The sequence below is a fragment of the Amblyomma mixtum genome, chromosome 1 (genome assembly GCF_055824585.1).
Source record: "Amblyomma mixtum isolate Tamu chromosome 1, ASM5582458v1, whole genome shotgun sequence".
Classification (NCBI taxonomy): Eukaryota; Metazoa; Arthropoda; class Arachnida; order Ixodida; family Ixodidae; genus Amblyomma; species Amblyomma mixtum.
The window spans coordinates 66,027,004-66,046,674 of record NC_143012.1 but is presented as its reverse complement, the minus strand read 5'-3'; the positions used below and the strand labels follow the sequence as shown (position 1 = coordinate 66,046,674).

The window sequence follows — 19,671 nt, the reverse complement described above, 5'->3', positions numbered from 1 at the left end:
GAACTTCGCAGCGAACGAAACAGCCTACCTCCTTGTTGTGCCTGTTAGTCTGCGTGGAGTTCTTCAGGCCTCACACGACGAGCCGACAGCTGGACATCTCGGGTTTTCACGCACCCTCCGCCGCATTCAAGACAAGTTTTACTGGCCCCGACTGTCTGCTGATGTCTCACATTATGTGAGAACCTGCCGAGAATGTCAGCGACGAAAGACCCTCCAACCCGACCAGCAGGATTTCTGAACCCCATTGAACCCCCCTCAAGGCCCGTTCAGCAGATCGGCATGGACTTGCTTGGCCCTTTACCGAAATCAACGTCTGGAAATAAGTAGATCATTATAGCGACCGACTACCTGACCCGCTACACCGAGGCAAAAGCCCTACCGAACGGAACAGCAGCAGAAGTCGCCAAATTTTTCGTGGAGAACATTCTTCTGCGATACGGCGCCCCCGATGTGCTCATCACTGACAGAGGAACAGCATTCACGGCGGAACTGACGCAAGCCATCCTCCATTACAGCCAAACCAGCCACCGGAGAACAACTGCATACCACCCGCAGACCAACGGACTGACCGAGCGCCTCAACAAAACCTTCGCCGATATGCTCGCCATGTATGTCGATGCCGAACATAAGACCTGGGACGTCATCTTACCTTACGTAGTCTTCGCCTACAACACCGCAGTGCAGGAGACCACGCAGATGACGCCTTTTAGGCTCGTCCCTGGCAGAGAGGTCACGACCACGCTGGACGCCATGCTACCGGACGTTACCGAGGATGATAACGTCGACGTCGCCGCCTACCTTCAAGGCGCAGAAGAAGCCCGAAGACTTGCCCGATTAACGATCAAAGACCAGCAGCGGACCAACGCCAGACGCTATAACTGACGAAGACGCAACGCAGAATACAAGCCAGGAGACCGAGTGTGGGTTTGGACGCCCATTCGCTGCCGAGGATTGAGTGACAAGCTTTTCCGCCACTATTTCGGCCCGTACAAGGTTCTTCATCGGCTAGGTGAATTAGACTATGAAGTCGTCCCTGATCAAATGAGTGCATCCCAGCGACGCCGCGTTACGACCAGAAGCAGTCCATTCCGTACGCCTAATGCAATATCATGCACGCTAAAGGACGCCGTGTTTCCACTTTCGGTGTTTATTTTTGCACAATCCGTTTTTGATTGTTTATAACCGCATTATGCTCTAAAGCATCGAGTCGATGCTTCTTTCAGAGGGGAGTAATGCCGCGAAACTTTGTAGTGTTTGTTCTGTTTATTTGTACATGCTCCAAGGCTGCCGTCACGTCGATTTATCGGTTCGTTTGTGACGCAGGACGCGCCTAGATTTATCTCGATTCATCGCATGCAGGCGGAGCCGGTTCTAGTTTCCACCAGAATATTCTAGTAACTTTCCAAGCTTTATCTGAAATGTTCGCTATCAGCTTTAAAAAGAGCACGGCTGACAGCGGCGGGCATTCTTTTCGACGACCGCCGAGCACGCTCGTTGCTACGCCGCCGCCGAGTGATTCAGTTCTTCGCGGGCGCAAGTCAGCCCAAATAAAGAGTTCCGTTTCGGAGACATCCTCGTTGTTTTCCTGTTCGTCTGACTGCAGTCACCACTACGTGACAATATATATATAACACCGTTGAGTGTGCACAAGGGGACACGCACTGGACTATCTTTGTTTAGGGTGCTCATTAAAGCCCCTTCTCAATGTTACTAGATTAGAATGTTACTAGATTAGGCGGGTTATCGGAATCCCCAATCGAGAGATTGATTGCAACTGCAGGATTTTTTGTAGCGAAAGCCACACTACTATAGCTGCGACGCATTTCGTCGTGAGCCTCCGAGTGACCGTGAAACGACCTTGAGATAAGTGTGTTGGTAAGAACAAATAACAGTGTGTTTTCCACTTAGTGAACCACTTGTGGCCTTTAACTGTGACTGAAGTTTGACAAACGACACACATGTCGCCATGAGGCTCCGAATGACCTTGAAACGACCTTGAAATAAGTAGTGGTCGCACATCTGCCTTATGTGTTGTCCACCTTGGTGCTGCTCCACTTGATCTTTGACCTTTTAAGTGGTCGGTAGAGGGCGGTAAGAAGCCACGTGGTAATTTCGTGGTGTCACGTGATTCAGTTTACAGTTGTGAAGTCAGGGTATGGGGTGTATCAACAGGAGCTGTGCGCTCTGCTTTGGATACGTTAAAACTCGGTTGAGCAAAGTTGAACCACTTGAATTCCTTTTGCGTCCTCTGTAGACGGCAGTGGCGTCGCACCAGGCTCAAACAGCTTCTCATCGTCCACTCATGCAGGAGTGATTTCACGGCTGGGCATCCTTATTTGCCGCTGCATTTCAGAGAATGTGATCTATAATCCACATCATGTTCGGCAGCAAACTAAGCATATTTCATGCTGGTAAGCCAACGGCGACTAGGCTTAAAATTAATGCTTATTTTCCCGCACTCATACCGTGTCCAAATGAGACGCTTTGGTCCGAGATTTGCGGCAGTGCAAATAACTTCTCAATGATCGTTTCATTCAGGAGTTACATCAGGGAGGGCTTTGGATGCGTGGTTTAACGTCCCGAAGTTTCATGCATAAAGTTTCTTGACTTTTTTCAACATAGCCACCAATGACAAAGCACATGGACGGACATACTCCTAAAAGCTGTCGCTGAAAGATCACACTTCCTGAAAGTTTCGAATCGTTGTGCGCTGGTTTCAGATATAAAAAGAGCAAAACGCTGAGGCATCGTATGAGTATCGGGCGTTTGCAATATCGAACGAATATTGCGTCATTAGCCATCTTCACTATATCGGGTAAACATTTTTCGTTATATCCGGATATCTACTTTTTTTCACGCCAACGTATACATCGTAAAAGGACAAATACCTCGACACCACTTAGAATGTCCTACGTCCATTGGTTTGGCCACAATGGACGTTTGAAGTTTCAAGAAGTACGGTTTGCGGAAGCAAAGGTCGTAGGTGCGAATTCCTATGATAAGATACTCTTTTATTCGACTAGTAATATTATGATCCTAATGCTGTGAACCATATGAAACTACTCCAAAGATCCTATGCCAATTAGGTGGTCCACAGTGTGTGTACCACCCCTCTGCGGTGGCTCAGTTGTTGCGGCGCTCAGCTGCTGGCCCGAAAGACTTGGTTTCGATCCAGGCCGCGGCGGCTGAATTTCGATGGAGGCGAAATTCTTGAGGCCCGTGTACTGTGCGATGTCAGTGCACGTTAAGAGCCCCAGGTGGTCGAAATTTCCGGAGCCCTTCACTACGGCGTCCCTCATAGCCTGAGTTGCTTCGGGACGTTAAACATCAATAAACCAAGTGTGTGTACCAATACCACCCACTGGTCCCACTTGAATGGTCTTGCGTTGCAGTAGTCTTAGTGCATCTGCCGAAATTTTTTTACCAAAAGTTACATTGGCCATGAACTTGCAATTTCGCTGTGGCGGTGCTCCGAGGAGGCACAGAGACCGACCGTGAGCCGTTGCCTAGCAACCGCCGCAGCTGGCGGACGCCGCGCGCTCGCCGCGCCATCTGGCATGACGTCACACCACGTGCCTTGCCGCGGAGCCGCCGCCGTTTTGTATGACGTCACACCGCTTGCCCCGTCGTTGCGCTCGCCTCCGCTCGCTTTGCCAGCTGTGCCGCATGCCTGCTTTCGCTGCGTATATCCTGCCATAGCCGAGCTAAGCCACTCCTAATTTTTCAGGAACTTCTGGTCCGTACCTAAAGTTTAAAACGGCGCTTATGATACCACCAAACACACCGAATCGCTTGCGAGCAACTCTTGTCGATATAGAAGCGAGAAATGAGAAAACAAGCCGTCGCGCCCACTCGTTCCCGCTCTTGGGTATGTGCGGCAAGCGCTTGCAGCCTTCAAAACGTTCTGTGCGCAACACGCACCAAGCGGGCGAAGAGAGGCGAGGTGGAAACTGAGGACGCACAGGAGTTTGTCGTTACTTTCAGAATCAAGGGGTTTGGTTTTAGTGTGACCTAACGCAGCACACCACAAAAGTGCCCGAACAAGTTAAGTGTCCTGAATGCGAATGCACTCATTGGCATCAAGTTGAACGAAATACGTGACTCTGTAAACTGCCTCAGGTGTGCCTCGAGTTCATTTTCCGCACTGATCCCAGGGTAGCTTTCTCATGTGCTGCTTTCGGATTGTTTTCACCTTAACGACTACTTAGCGCCGTTCGGAGGCTGCGCCTGAACTGAACTTAAATGCTTCCGCAAGCCCAGTGCGCCCCTCTGGTTAGTTGGCAATCCCATTAAGACAGCGACCAAATCCAGGCGGCATGCAAAGACGCGAGTATTCTGCGGCATGTCAGGGCACACAAAATAATCCGAGCCGGTCAAAAAAAAAATAATCAGGATTCCTCTACCCAGGGTTTTCTCGTGGCCTGACTTTAAATCCCATGCACTTCCCTATTGTCAATACACAGGCGATGGCGAGGTCTGCCTCTCCGCAACACCTGCTCTCCTCATATCTGGCCACTCCCTTGGTATCTCCCGAAGCGCACTAGGTGGTTCAGGTTGGCCTACCATCGCACGTCTTGCACAAGAGCGTTTCTACATCGTATGATCATTTGATGTATGATAAGTGGTCACTCGTATCATTCATCCCGGAATCCGCCCAGAATCGCGCGGTGCGTTTCTTATATTGAGATTAGTGTAACCACTCTAGTATTGTGTCACTAATATCTCAAGCTAACCTCTCTTGCCTTCGAATCTCGCCGAACGATGAATAGACTTCGCCTTTATAATAAATACTAAAAATTATAACCTGAGAACTTCCGTTATATCCCCAGCCAACCATCATTCATGCCGAATTAGCCACCCGAGATTCGCGCATCCACCAGGTGCATCCATCTCTGCCCGTTATTCATTCTTCAGGCTAATTGGCAGAGTGTAGAACAACTTACAAACGGAAACTGCGCCCCATAATGCCCCTGGCCGCTTAGAGGCATCACTCCAAGAAGTAATAACTTAAGACTGATGCAAGCCCGCCTCTGATGTCATGGCCTCGAAGCAGAAATAGAGTGCAGTTATACGCCGCAGACTAAATAAAACACTAGCGACAATTCGCGCAGCAAAACAGGAAAAAGGCCGATGAATCAGGGTCGTTTACTTACATGGCATCGACAACGCAGATGACCTGCCTGTACTGGGGCTTATTTGTGCTGGAGGTGGTAGCGGGGGGCTCGGCCGGCATTATTAGACTTTCAGATGAAATACCCACAAATTCGCATTTAGGAATTCCCATCTCGTCCTCGTTGTAAGCGTCTTCCTGCAGTGCGAAAATTGATGCACCAACAATAAGCACACAGTAAGAAGCTCTCGCGCAAAAAGTGCACCCTATATATGCACAAATTTCTGTACTGAGCCGTTCAGGCTGCTACACCTTCCTACTTGATCTGGCATATTCACGTTATGGTGCCATAAGCAACGCTGTAATAATTGCCGCACGATCCTCCAATATTAGATTTAAAGCAAACAACACTGGCCTCTGACGATTAGCTGCGATACTCTCGTGCATTAAGTTGCAATCCTTACTGCGTTGAACTCCCCTGAAAATTTTGTTGGTTGCTGCAAGAAAAATAGTTTCGTTTTCCCAAACTGACACAGGAAGCCGCGCTGCGTACTATTGGTGCGTTCCTCATGGCCTAAGTGCTATGTACGAGTCCATCAACATCATAAGCCTGACTACGCCCACTGCAGGGCAAATGAATCTCCCACGTCTCTATAAGCCTCTGGGCGCCGGCGATCGCTGGCGTAGCGTCAGTGGCGTTGTCTGAAGGTGGGCTCCGCCGCATGCCAGACGTGGGAGGAAGAAGACGAATTCGCTCGCGCAGGCGGGCCGGTCGACGTGTTGTACGGTGGGCGATGTGCTGGTGCGGAAAAAACATGTAGCGGCGGGGTGCAGGTGAGCGTGGTGCTGGCCTGAAGAACCGCAGTGGATGCAGCCAGGATTTTGACCAGCTCCGCAAGGAGTGCCGGGCCCATGGGACGCTCCTTGAGGACCCCGAGTTCCCCTGTAAGGGCAGCTCAGTCTGGGGCAACAAAGCCCCAAGTTCCCCCAATCATGTGGCTACGACCTCCGGATGTGTGTCACTCTCTAATGCTCTTTGTGGATGGAGCATCAAGGTTTGCCGTCGTACAAGGAAGTGTGGGAACTGTTAGATGGCTGCCTCTGCCGCCAACCTGACGCTGATCGATGAGCTCTTTTATCATGTGGTGCCCGAGGAGCAGTCCTTCAACCAGGACTATGCCGGGATCTTCCACTTCCGCAACTGGAAGGCCAATTGACCGGTGGATGAACAAAGCTAGTTGTCGCCGAATAACACGAAAAGCGTAAGGGAAATGATTCAATTTTTTAAATGCGTTTCGTTAATCAACTGAAAATAAACACTAATTATTCCACGGCTAAAAGGTAAGTTATTAGAAGGAAGAAGACAGAGAAACCACATGCCACAGTTGCTATCCGAACCGACGACCTCAGAATTTTGAGTACAGTGCTCTATCAACTTCGCTTGGCTGCTGCTGTCTAATCTTCTACTATCGGGGGTACTTAGTTTGCAACTGATCCAACCTTGAGAGTGTTCATCAGCGCCACCCACGCCTATAAACGGCGGACGTAGTACGTCCTGAGTTACCGCTGGTGTGACGTGGAACGTCATCAAACGACGAAGGTTGAAGCTGTGTGAGAACCCTCTTATGCTTCCTATGGCATCACGGCTGCCAGAACCGAGGCCCTCGGTTCTGGACTGGAGTTGTATGGGCTGTACTTGTCGGTATGCTTCCTTCAAAATGGAGCGCCTGTGATGTATTTGAGATTAACCTGAGTTACTGGGCAACGGTTTCTAGAGAGTTTTCTGAAGGTGTGCCCTGAAGGTTCCACATACTGTTAGAATACAGCAGATCACAGTGTGGTACCGCAACAAGGAGGCTCCACAATGAGTGCCTTATGCTTTGTAATAAACGCGCCGCTACAGAAAAAAAGCACTTCTGTATACTACCATGGATCCTGCGCCTTTTCCTTATATAACACCACTGAGACGCAGGGCTACAGAACAAGCAACCCACTGTATAATTCTGCTGCTAAAGAGAATCGGGGACCGCATATTCCTGTAGCTCATTTAGTTTTCATTTTACTTGATCGCCGCTTATTGGCCGTTTTTCCGGGGGACGTAGGTCGTAATGGTTGATGTCCCTTTGGTCACAGCAGAAACGCACCCCCGAGGCCATTTAATACCTAAACGCTTTCACGCCTCCGCTGTACTGACAGACCAGCACCGACGACTGACTGAACACGACGACACATTTTACATGCGATTTTTCTGGGGCGGTGCTCCGAGGAAGCACAGAGCCGTTGAACCTTGAGCCGTTGCCTAGCAACCACCGCAGCTGGCGGAAGCCGCGCGCTCGCCGCGCCATCTGGCATGACGTCACACCGCGCGCCTCGCCGCGGAGCCGCCGCCGCCGTTTGGCATGACGTCACACCGCTTGCCTGTTCGTTGCGGTCGCTTTCGCTACGTATGTGACTGCCAATTTTTCTGAGGCATTCCCATTTAGGGAAATAAACTAAGCTTTGGTTTAGAGACGAATTAGTAAAGCATAGTCCCTGCAACAAGGCCGCTCTGGAAGAGCTGGCAGTAGGGAGTCTAGGGAGGCAAGGACACAAAGCGTTCCAAAACACAGCCCTGCCTTGATTTCTGCTTCAGTGTGCGCTTGTTTGTTGATCCCCTGGTGACCAAGGGAACCTCAAGACGGTTGTCATGGCTTCTTACCAGAGGGATCATGGGAGCTGGCGATTTGCGAGGCGTCACTATGGCCCAGGGGTCACTGGACTCGGACTCGTTGTCGGGTTGCTCGTGCGGGAAGAGGTGTCCCTTCTGGCCCATCAGGAGGAGGACGATGGGCAGCACCACCACTATGGAAAACACGATACCGCCCAGCCATATGTTGTACCAGGTGCACCACCACCACCAGCCCTCAGCCTCTTCCACATCAGCGCCGTCGTCTTCCTCCAGGAGCTGGAACAAACGCAGCGTTGATGACATGGGGTGCCACCAACCAGAGTATCGGTAATGACTGCAGGGTGCAGCTAAGAGGACGTACCAACAGCCTCGATTGTCCGTTCTCTCCAATAAACGATGCACTTTTTAAAGACGCCGCTAAGATTCGAAACGGGCGTGAATTTTTGTGCCAGCTATGAACGAATTCTTGCAGTGCTTTGGAATATGAATTTGAGGAGAGGACAGAAGTTTAGGTTGGACGTCACCAGGGGCGTAGTCGGGGGGGGGTTCGGTGTCAGAACACCCCCCACTCCCCCCGAAATTTTCTGCGCATTGTATCCCCCCTTCTTTCAGCTTTTTTCGCACATGTTATTTTACAGCGCATGGATGTATAAAAAATGCAGAAACGAAAATAAGAGTGTCGGCTTGTTTGCAAAAATGGTTCCTGTTCCAAAACCAGATGGCGCCACTGAGTTGAAGTTACAGTTGTGTCTCCGTTTACACGCGCTGAACTAAACGTGCCAACATAAGAGTGTAAATTCCCGCAAAATGCAAATGTCTAAGACATTCTTTGGGCGCAGGCTCTTTTTTTTTTTCTACCGTCGGCGTAAACATCCCCAAAAAATGTTTCTGGCTACGCCACTGGATGTCACGGTCTCTTCACAAGACGTATTCGCTGGCTCTGCCGACAGGGGGTAAGTAATCGTAATACAGCCACGTTTTCTTGTCGCCTGCAGATGTGTTGTGACGTGTAATTGGCGTAAAACTGTACTCGTCAGCCGAAAAATAGAAACATCTTGTCGCTTTTCCTGTTAAGCTCCTGTGTCCAATAAACTGAATGATGACTGGCCGGACATTCCAAACACAAAGTTATTAAATTCGCAAACGAAAGGCAGTAAGAAATTTATTTATATGGATCAAGAGCATTTGCAATCACACAGCTCCGAAGACAATAGAAGTTCTGAACTTCGGGAAGCTCTTGGTTGGAAGTTATTATCCCACCGAAGAAAAGTTTTTGGAATAAAGTTTTTGTACGACATTTACAATAATAAAACAGGAATCAATAAAAGCCTCTATTTAAGGAAACCTCACTACGTTTCGAGTAGAAGGGACAATACCATGAAAATTAGAGGGTATAACTGCCGGATTAATACATTTAAATATTCATTTTTTCCCAACACAATAAGTGACTGGAACCTGCTGCCTAATGAAGTGTTTGAGAGCGAGAATTTCCAGGCCGCAATTGACCATGCAATAATATGATTATGCTGTTGTCAGTGTTGGTTCTGCGTGTCGGGTGCAATCAGAATGCTTTTATCTTTTTGGAAGTTCGTAACATTTTTTTGTAACTTTTCTTTCTCTTTTGTTCTCTTGTGCTGTATTCAGTTTTACTGTTAAAGGTGCACTGAAGAGGATTCTGAACATGTCTTTTTGCCGCGGGAACTCGATCCACACGTTCCTAGCATTCTTAGAAACAGTGACTTATTGCCCTGTGTGGCCGATTTCCCCAATTAAAAGGAATTAACGTCCGGCTCCCGCCTTTTTTTTTTTAATTCTGCCTCGTACGGTGGGCGGAGTCGACCAACGCGTGGAGCGCCTTTCACCCAGTCCCGTGGAGGCTTTGCTTTCGCTTTATTTTGTTTTTTAGGTTTCCATGAATAAATAGTTTCATTCGCAGATAATATAGCCGCAAAATAAGCCCGAAGAAATAAAAATACGCGTGGTCTATTTGCTACTACGGACTACTACGTATTACTACGCCGATGGCAGAGCGGCAAGCCGCCACGGGACTGGGTGAAAGGCGCTCCACGCGTTGGTCGACTCCGCCCACCGTACGAGGCAGATTTCAAAAAAAAAGGCGGGAGCCGGACGTTAATTCGATGTAATTGGGGAAATCGGCCACACAGGGCAGTAAATCGCGGTTTCTAAGAAAGCTCGGAACGTGTAGATCGAGTTCCCGCGGCAAAAAGACAAGTTCAGATTCCTCTTCAGTGCACCTTTAATGTACTTACCGCCCCTACAATAATGCCTCTCAAGGCGCTGGAGGTACCTTGAATAAATAAATAAATGCGAGTGGTAAACTTAGGGCAATAACTCAGGCCGCGGTAACATTTTTAAAGGTGTGAAAAAATACGCATGAGTGCGTCGGGCTTAAAAATTACGCCTGTGAGAGTGGTTTGCAGTGTCTAATGATGATACTGAGATCGACCACATTAATAAAAAGGCAGAGTGCAAGGATAATAAAGTGGTCCAAGGTGACTGAAAAACTTGATTGAAGTTGGCGTGAGGTAATCTAGGCCACAGTCCTTATCAGAACAAGAGCAGCTAGCCCATGACGGGAAGAACAGAAAAAAAGGACATCCGCAACACAATTGGGAAAATGAATCGGCATGTATAGCCCAAAGTCAAAGCTTAACATAACCTGGGCAGGATAAATGCAGCTGTTGACACTAACGGGGTAGACCAGAGATTACCCGCCCTCGAATGGTATGCATAGAGTTGGTATGTTTGTCAACTTACGAATATAGACTGAAGGTTTACAGCCCACCAATCCTGCATCTCCTTAAAGAGCCACTGACCAGCATTGGATAGTTTATGCAAAAAAGCGCAGTGCGTGCAATGTGCCTCGGTGAAAGTATGCAAAATACTGGAGGCACGCTCGCTCCGAAGAGCGGCAAAAATTCATATCAAAGCACTTCCGCACTTACTTTCGCTAGGCCTACCACCTCGAACTCTATGCTGACACCCAAGCACCCGTTGTGACGTATAAGCGAACGGAAATCCAATGGCAAAACGGAATGACGAATTTCCCACAACAACGCGTCGCCTGCCCGTCGCAATTTTCGTTTTCAGCACACACAAAACCAAAACTAGATTTTAGTTAGATTTTTTTTTGTCCCAGTCCACGAATGATTCAGCGCATTCTTTGTGCTGTCACTTTCGTATAGCCCTGATCTCGCTCATAGTTTTTCATCTTAGAGCACTCGCACGCAAACCCTTTTCAAGAAAGCTAATGTGTAACTCCACATTGAGACCACTTCTAGCACGCGCTGCAATGTCTCGTGCACAGCAGTGCTGATAACCGCGTCCTTGGGCCTGAAGCTAACGCCTAATAGCGCACTGTTCGCACCCGCTGGATTATTCCCCGGAGGCCTTTCACTCAGCACGTACGGCGGGGCACGTTCCAAAGTGAAGGAGGCCGTTAATTTCCCAATCCCAAGGATAAACAACGCCTCCGCCACGAACTTCGAGTTACAAAAGAAAAAAAAACAAGCGCACAGAGTATGAAAACGCCACCGGGGGTGCATTGGGAAATACGCCACGTCGCAAAAGTCAAGAATACTTGTCAAGGCAGGTGATGAATTAAGCATCTGGCGTACACCTCTATCCTATCTCCCGCTAAAGTAGGACTAAGCGGAGAAATTTCACTGGCGGTAGCTACTCAAAGTGACGGAAAAAAATTCGCTGTGGCTTAGCTTGGTTAAGCCCGGTAATTGCGAAAGCAATATCCGTACCTACCCCATGGTACAGCTCGTAGTGTAGCTGGTGGTGGTGCTTGTGGTTAGACTTGTGGTGATGCATCGGTTATACAATCCAATCCAAACCAATCCAATCCATTCCAATCCAATTCAATTCAATCCACTCCAATCCAATGTAATCTACTCTAATGTAATCTAATCTAATCTAATCGAATCCAATCTAATCCAAACTAATGCAATCAAGGTCAAATGAAGGTCAATGGTGGTCACCGCTGCGGCACGGCAAAGGCTTTCGTGAAAGTACAAGTAGTATTGCTTTCGCAATAAAAATCTTCGTAGAGGGTATGGTATGAAAGGACCTCTCGAAACCACTCGAATGCGATGGCTGTAACTCCACTGTTACTCTTTTTTATGAATAATTTAAGAACCAACTCCACGGGCCCTTTTCGGCGCGCGTCTTGCGCGCTTGGGCGCCCGCGCGCCGGCCAGAGGAAGTCTGCGCATGCGCGACGCGTCCACGACGCTCGGATCCGAGTAAACCAGATATTCGGCGCGCACGTAACTCGCGGCAGCGCGCGAGCTATTTCCGGCGCGCCAGCATCGACCAATCAGTGAGCGTTCCGCTTCTGTGTCTTCCAGAGCGGGTCTTCCAAGCGTTACCTGCAGCGCTCGACTGGACGCATACTCGCGCCATGCGCTTGGAGTTGTGTACCGTTTTGTTTTTTTGCGCGTCGGGGCGCGGCGCGCAGCGCGCATGGGGTGTAGCACGCAGAAGTGTCTATGTAGCCGGGCCTTTACTCTCACACGCTCCCCGGGCCATGCCTCACCCCATAGCGGAGTAACACATTTTCGACCAGAGCATGATCAAGAGTCATTTAAGGTAAACAGCCCTCCAACCCTTCATGAAAACATTCGCTGACGGTTCAAAGCCGAAGGCGCCGCTGGTTGCCGTAGTGCAACAAAAAAAAAACGTGCTTCGGTTGTGCCCATCACAAGTGCCCCCCGGCAAAGACGTCAGCCTACCGACTCGCTCTCCAAGTCTCTCGTATGCACGCTCAGCGGTGTGTCGTAAGGCTGTACGTAAGACGTCGACTCGGAGTGGCTGGGCGGCTGGCTGTGAGCAGCATCCCTGGACGGCTGCGGATTACTCCTCTCCACCTGCGCGGTGAAGTCCGGAGAAAGGGCACACTATGTAGGAGAGCTGGAGTGTGACACTTCCTGATTCAGATAGTGGAATGATTCTGTAGCGATGGCAGCCACGTCACTATAAAGTAGCATCCGCGGGTGCGTCTGTCATCATCATCAACCTGTCTACGCCCATTGCATGTGGCATGGGGTGCATAGTGGCGCAGTTGGAATATGATTCCAGAATCAAAAGTGGAGAAGTCTGACGAGTGAAAGGGGAATGCTCTCGCATCTCGTCCCCTTCAATCCAATTCACCGCCCCTAAATTTTCCCTCTAAATCTTGCCTTCCTGCATTCCCTGCGTGGATGAGGTGTTCTCCGAAGGAAAAGGTGAAGCGTAAGTGCACTAAAAGATGGCGGTAGGATAGGGCGTCGGTGTTGCATCGTTCTAATAAAACTAATACGCAATGGTACGTCGAAGAGTTGCCACGAGCTGCGCTGCTAGCGTATCAGCCACTCCAGATAGCGTTTATACTAGACGCATTTAGATAATCAGCAAAGAAGCATAGGGAAATGAGGATTCGGCTGATATTACATACATACATACAAGTTTTATTCTCCACAAAGAAGTGGAAGGAGGCGGAGGGAAAAGGAAAGAACGAATTTACGGAAAGAACGAAGAACGAATTCATAGGAAAGAACGAATTTAATTGAAAGCAAGAAAAATAGGTAAAGTTCTTTCTTTAAGTGTTACAGGACTGGATAATTATTTCTGTAATCAATATAGCTTCTTAAATTTTACCAACTTACGATTGCAGAGGGATTCCTACCTACGAATTCCCGTCACGTTGTTACGTTTCGCCTTGGGGGTGGTGGTGAAAACATTTATTAAAAAGGGACAGGAGGTATGTTTGGATCAGCCCTTAAGGGACTGATCCTTACAAACACAAGGTGGAGGTCCCTAGTATGGGACTCCAGTGGCGGTGGCCGCAGCCCGGGCGCGCCCGACTAAGGCTTGTTGGGCCTGCAAGTCGTGGCAGCCGAGCAAGATCGCCTCCCAGTCCTCCAGGGTTCGGTTGGGGATGGGTGGAATAGCCGGGTTGGAGGGACACCGTGTGATAGGTGGCAGAAGATACCGCACTACAGTGCAGGCAGCTGCCGTTAAAGGAGGGGTCAAAAATTTGTTAGAGGCTTAGCTTGGTTAAGCCCGGTAAGTAGCGAAAGCAGTAGCCCTGGCTGCGCCTGGTTTGTCTGGTGGTGTTTCTTGGTAGTGGTCTTAGTAAAGCTATTTATGAAAGTTTTGCCCATTTGTTTTACATGGCATTATACTCACCACACGAGGGCCCCCACGTGCTGGGAGATTGTGCTGGGAGATTTATGCGTGCCTCGGTCGCCGAAACGAGCGGCTGACGCTAACGGATGATTGTCTAAAAGCTTCCCTTTTCTTTAACTCCCACTTCCTCCCTTCCTGTACGGTGCGGTTCGGGGGTCCACCGAGATGACAGAGAATTTGCTTTCCTCAAAAAGCGTTGCATTCAAAGGGCAAGACATCGCGCCGAACGGGTGGTGGCGTTCCTCCCTTCCTGTGGTTCGGGTGTCAACCGAGATGACAGACAATTACTGCCCCATGCCTTTACCCTTTGAACGCACCGCTTTTTGAGGAAAGAAAATGGCGCAGTAATTCTCTGTCATCTCGGTGGACACCCGAACCGCGCGCGGCAGGAGCGGGAGTTAGGCCGCGCTTGGTAGCTGCGGCCTCGTTACGCGACGGCGTAAGTTGGAGCCCCGCTCTTCTAGCTGTGACGTCAGACCGCTAAGCGCGCCGCGCGTGGCAGGAGCAGGAGTTAGGCCGCGCTTGGTAGCTACCGGCCTCGCTACGCGACGGGCTGAAAGTGCAAGCAGTATTGCTTTCGCAATAAAATGTTTTAGTGCTGCCGGGCACAGAAATGTGTTGGTGAGAAGGCGGAGAAGGAGCCGCGCATCCGCCTTCTTCATTCCTTTACATAGGCCAGGGTAAAGGCGATGATTGTCTTGATGATAGGTTGTAATATCTTTGCAGATATAGATCGGATTAGGATCGGGTTCATGATCGGGTGGGGAGGAGAAAACAGCCCGGTGAGAGAGCGCGCGGGCGGCTGCGTCTGTTGCCTCGTTTCCTGCCAACCGCTGATGAGCAGGGACCCATATAAGGTAACGGTGTGGGGGGGGGTCCGTATCCCGTATGCAATTTTGATAGATTCGAAAGGCTAGGAAGGGAGTGTAGAATTGTTCGACGTTCCGACAGGCCCCTCGCGAGTCGGTGATTATGTATTTTGAATCGCAATGTGAGGCCGCGAGAGCAATCACGACCTCTTCTGGTTGTGTTGCACTAGGGGCTCTGAAGGTGAGGCCGTTAACTGTGTTGCTGTTGTGAACTACAAGCGACCGTGTACCATCCCCCGTGGTGAGGACCGGATTCGTCCACGTAGTATACACCTTTCTTGCGATAATGTCGGGCTAGCACTTCCGCTCGTGCCAGGCGCCGACCGTTATGGTTTTCGTGTGACATGTTGGCTGGAAGAGGCCGCACGTGGAGGGCAACGTCTCCACAGTTCTGAGATGTGAAACCTGTCTTCCATGGGAGAGGAGTGTTGGATATGGAGATGAGTAAGAAGGCGGCGACCCGACTCCGTTAGCGAGAAGCGCGTGTACTGGTTTGTAAGGTGCGCCTCCCGGAGCTCCCAGAAAGTATTCACCACCCCAAGGGCCATAAGCCGGCTGGTTGAAGTAGTGACGGGGAGGTCAAGGGCACGCTTAATTTTGCGAAGGATGACCTCAAGCGCATCCTCCCCTTGTTTCCATAGGTGTCGATGAGTCGAATAGAGAATTCGACTGGTTACAAAGGCGTTTGCCAGCCGCAAGGCATCCTTATTTCGTAACCCCCCGCGTTTGTTGTAAACCCGGCGTACAATGCGATCCACCTGGCCCCCCACCTTACGGAGTTTGGTCAATGTAGTGTCTGGCCGTCTGTGTTTGTGGATGTAGAGTCCGAGTACCCGTATCTCAACATTTTCGCGTATGGGACCACTCCCAAGAGAAAGAGATATTTTAGTTGTGCACTTTTGGGAGTGGCGGAGGTGCATAAATTCAGATTTTTAAGGGGAACATTGAAGACCGCAGCGGCGGGCGTAGCGGTCCACTATCGTCGCCGCTGTTTGCAGGCTGGTTTCAATGTCACCTGTGCTGCCCTGCGTGGCCCACAGAGTGACGTCATCAGCGTACAGGGCGTGCTGCACGCCGGCGACACCACTCAGCTGTGCCGGCAGGTGCATCATGGCAAGATTGAAGAGCAGCGGGGAAAGTACCGCGCCTTGGGGGGGGTTCCCCGCGTGCCGAGTAGATAAGGACCATGCTCTCTATCTTGGATTCGGATGTGGGATTGACGATCTATTAAAAATTTGCTTATGTACCAGAATGTGTTGAGGCCACAGTCGGTCAGGCTAATGTTAGTGAGTATGACCTCGTGTGTTACATTGTAAAATGCCCTCTTAAGATCCAAGGCGAGTACTACCCGGTCATTATGGGGGCATTCGAGGGGGTCTAGGACTTCCCGATTAAGTTGCAGGAGGACATCCTGTGCGGATCTGTGTGGGCGGATTCCGAACATGGTGCTCGCAAAGATATGTTTGCTTTCAAGATATCCAGGTAACCGATCCCGCACCATCGTCTCCATTAGTTTGCCCACACATGAGGTGAGAGAGATGGGGCGGAGGTTATCTGTGTCAATTGGTTTTCCTGCTTTAGGAATAAGAGTGACCAGAGCCGTTTACCAGTCGATTGGCAAGGGGGTGTCCCCACGCCAAATTACGTTTCGCCTTCGTCGTGTGGAAAAAAAACGGCGCTGCTGCAGCGGAACGCCGACTTGGAACGAAAGACACGTTGGGTCAACGCCTGGATTACCCGCGGAAACAGCGTCCGTCTGCCAGGAAGTTTTCAGCGAGCGTCTCCGCTACACGAGGTGCGAACGCACGTTCGAACGCATGAAATGCGCGGGAACGCCGCTCGAGGACATTCCAGCTTCTGCGCGACGTGGTTGACATATTTCTCTCTCTCCCAACACGTGACGGGGGCGTGTTTCCTAAGGAGAGTGTGTGATGGGTGCCACAGTGAACTTCCTTCCTCAGCAGGCCCGGCCCCCATATAGGGAATCTAGGGAAAGAAAACGCTTTAAAAACTCGGCAGCAAGTACGGCCGAGGGGCGGGTCTCAACATCAGGCGTTTCACCATTGAGCGTCTCGCCACAAGCTCCTTTGTTTGTACATAATGTATATTTAGTTGTATAAAGTTTTCCTCCTTGTCTTTCCCGCATCCTCGTCTCCGACCTCCCTCATTCCCTCTCCCGCCCGACCATGCTACCTGATCTTTAACGTGCAGTGCTCTACAAGCCCCATTCGGACCATCTGGTGGAAACGACTGTAACTATTGGTGCTCACGCCTGGTGTAAGGGGGTAGAGAAGCTGCGAAATTTGAGTATAACGTACCTTGCGGTCGCTCTTGGCCGTAACGAGCTTTTTCCGGCTCGCCTGAGGGCCAGGAGTTCCCGCCTCGTCGCGTTCGTCGTCCTGGGGGACATCTAGCGGGGTGGGAGCGGCGCCACGCTGCAAGTAAAGGTGAACGGTTATCTTTGCTGACTGTGATGCATTTTATTCGTGGGAAAGGACTTGGTGCTAAGAGGTCGCGGTAAGTGGTCGAGAGTGCATAGCCCTCGACGACTTTGTCAGCCCACTCCACCGCCGAAACTTGCGTTCTGGGGTCAGAGCTAGCCAGCACGGTCTCCCACCACTCGAGAGAAGGAGCGGTAACTAGATCACCCGGAGGTGGCGCTATTTTTCAGTCCCATAGGATATGATTGTAGTTGGCTCGTTGGCCGCAGTGTTTATAGTTCAGTTTGTTGAGATCAGGATAAATGAACGCGAGGAATAATGGGGCGCGTATCGATGTCGTCTGTAGACGCCACGTAACCTCTTCTTCTTTAGTCAGGTTTTTGTGCGGAGGGGGGGGGGAGTTCTCCTCTCTCGTTTAAAATGATTGGTTGGATCATAATATGTGATCACGGAATCGTTCGTGTAATTCAAGGAGCCAGACTCAGAACCCTGGAGGATACCGAAAACATTTCACTTGTATCAATCTTACCTCAATACTAAAAAGTTATTCCCAAATAGGGTAAGAAAAAGAGCGAAAAGAATCATATTCTTAGAAAACATGCCGGCGCCCATGAAATTGGTCCTCCTTTTGGAGTAGCGATTTCAAGAATCTGAGCCTAATTTGCCGGAATGTATTGTTTACGGAGGTTTAACGTCCCAAAGCGACTCAGGCTATGAGGGATGCCGTAGTGAAGGGCTCCGGAAATTTTGACCACCGGCGTTTCCTTAACGTGCACTGACATCGCACACTACACGGGCCTCTAGAATTTCGCCTCCATCGAAATTCGTCCGCCGTGACCGGGATCGAACCCGCGTTTTCGAAACATCAGTAGAGCGCCACAACCACTCAGCAACCGCGGCAGCAATTTGCCGGAATTTAACCTCCTTCAGATTTTCATAGCTTTGAACAAAACGCGTATAGTGAAGAATCGCGTGGCAAACCGTTAGACTCGGTGACGCTGTATATGGAAGAAAAATCGGCGAGTTACTCGCACAAGGTTCCTAGCACTAGGTGCGTTACTAGGCCCCAATCTAAAGTAGGGCGAATTGCGGAGGAATTTCCAGATGAGGTGGGAAGCAGATATGAAGTACTCCCACGTACCTGATATCGTCTACCGCACCGAGTAAGTGGCCGGTTGTGTAGACAAGAAGTAAAAACTATAATGCTACTGTTTTCACGTCCTACGGCGGAGCCGACATCAGGAACCGAAACAGAGACCGACGTAAGTGAATAACGAGTGCTAGGCACTTACCAGAATGTTTAGCCATCCACCAATGAGTTGCGGCTCTGGTTTCTCGTCCGCATCTTCCTCGTCGCCTTCGCCCTTGGGTGTAGCAGGGGACGCGTCCGAGTGCTTCTGAGGTGATACGGGAGAGCTGCCTTTCTTTCCCTGGGAAGAAGGTTTTCCAACAGCGCTAGGTTTCGATTTCGCGCCTAATGGACCCTTTTCAGGGCCTTCTCCCTTTTCGTTACGTTTTCTGACCTTGCCGGCGGTCTTAGCAGGGCTATCGGACGCCGGGGATTTCCTGCCTTCGCCCCGCCTCGGCTGCCCTTTTCTGCTGGCAGCCGACGCGTCACGGTCCGAGTGGATGCTGTTCTGGCTCTGGTCCCTTTCGAGTCCCCGTTTCTTCTTCTGGTCGACAGGAGCACTGCGGCCGGACTTGTAGGAGGAAGACTTAGCCAGGTTTCGTCGTGCTACAGGCTCCGCATCGACGTCCTCGTTGGACTGCCTCCGCGACTTGTCCGGCTCGTCTGTGCCGGGTGAGACGGCGTTGTCAGGCCTTGAAAAGTTCGGCGAGGGTGAAGTCTGTTCCTCGCCGTCACGACGCGTCCTTTCCACGCTGCCTGCTTCGCTGCCAGAGCGCGACTGCTCCCGTTCCTCCTTTCGGTCGTAGCTGCGTGCCCTCGAGGGAGCCGCCGGACGTTCACGGCGGCCCCTTGGTTCGACGCTTTCATCTTCCTGTCGACCACGCCTCTTCCGCTTCTCCATGACCTCCGGGGCTCGACCTCGGGCGGTTCCTTGGCGGATGGACCTTGCCTTTCAGCTGAGTAGTAGGCCCAGTAGATATCCTGGGCGAGTTAGGGTGCAGCGACCCTGCTGGGCTTGTCCTCAGGCAGTTCTTCAGTGGATGGACTTCGCCTCTCAGCTGAGTAGTAGGCCTAGCAGAAATTCTGGGACAGTGCGGATGCCGCGACCAGTCTCGCGGGGGAACGCCTCCTTCTGCGCGCTCCTCGAGCAAGATGTGGCTCTTCATCTTCTTCGCCCGATGTGGATGACTGGCACGAGATATTAGACGTATCAGTAAAATGCAACCGTGCGTGGACCTAGTGACACTAGAATGCAGTTT

The 19,671-nt window shown here is 50.6% G+C and overlaps 1 protein-coding gene across 1 annotated transcript; it reads right to left on the bottom strand.

Annotated features, from left to right (window-relative positions):
• Nucleotides 1–2,220: 2,220 nt before the first annotated feature.
• On the bottom strand, nt 2,221–19,313 carry LOC149366566 (uncharacterized). The gene is made up of 6 exons (XM_089571286.1): nt 18,807–19,313; nt 18,576–18,713; nt 17,161–17,277; nt 7,809–8,054; nt 5,154–5,308; nt 2,221–2,342 (listed from the first exon to the last, which is right to left on the bottom strand). The coding sequence occupies exons 1-6, from the start codon at nt 19,311–19,313 to the stop codon at nt 2,333–2,335; spliced, it is 1,173 nt and encodes a 390-aa protein (XP_089427412.1). The 3' UTR covers nt 2,221–2,332.
• Between the last annotated feature and the right edge of the window lie 358 nt (nt 19,314–19,671).

Bases quoted from the DNA above. Each gene is read 5' to 3' on its own strand.
- LOC149366566 (XM_089571286.1), bottom strand. From the start codon at position 19,313: ATGGAGAAGCGGAAGAGGCGTGGTCGACAGGAAGATGAAAGCGTCGAA. The intron at 17,278-18,575 runs GTAAGTGCCTAG...CTTTACTTGCAG, and splicing joins GTGGATGGCTAAACATTCTG to CGTGGCGCCGCTCCCACCCC. The intron at 8,055-17,160 runs GTACGTTATACT...CGTTTGTTCCAG, and splicing joins CGGCCAAGAGCGACCGCAAG to CTCCTGGAGGAAGACGACGG.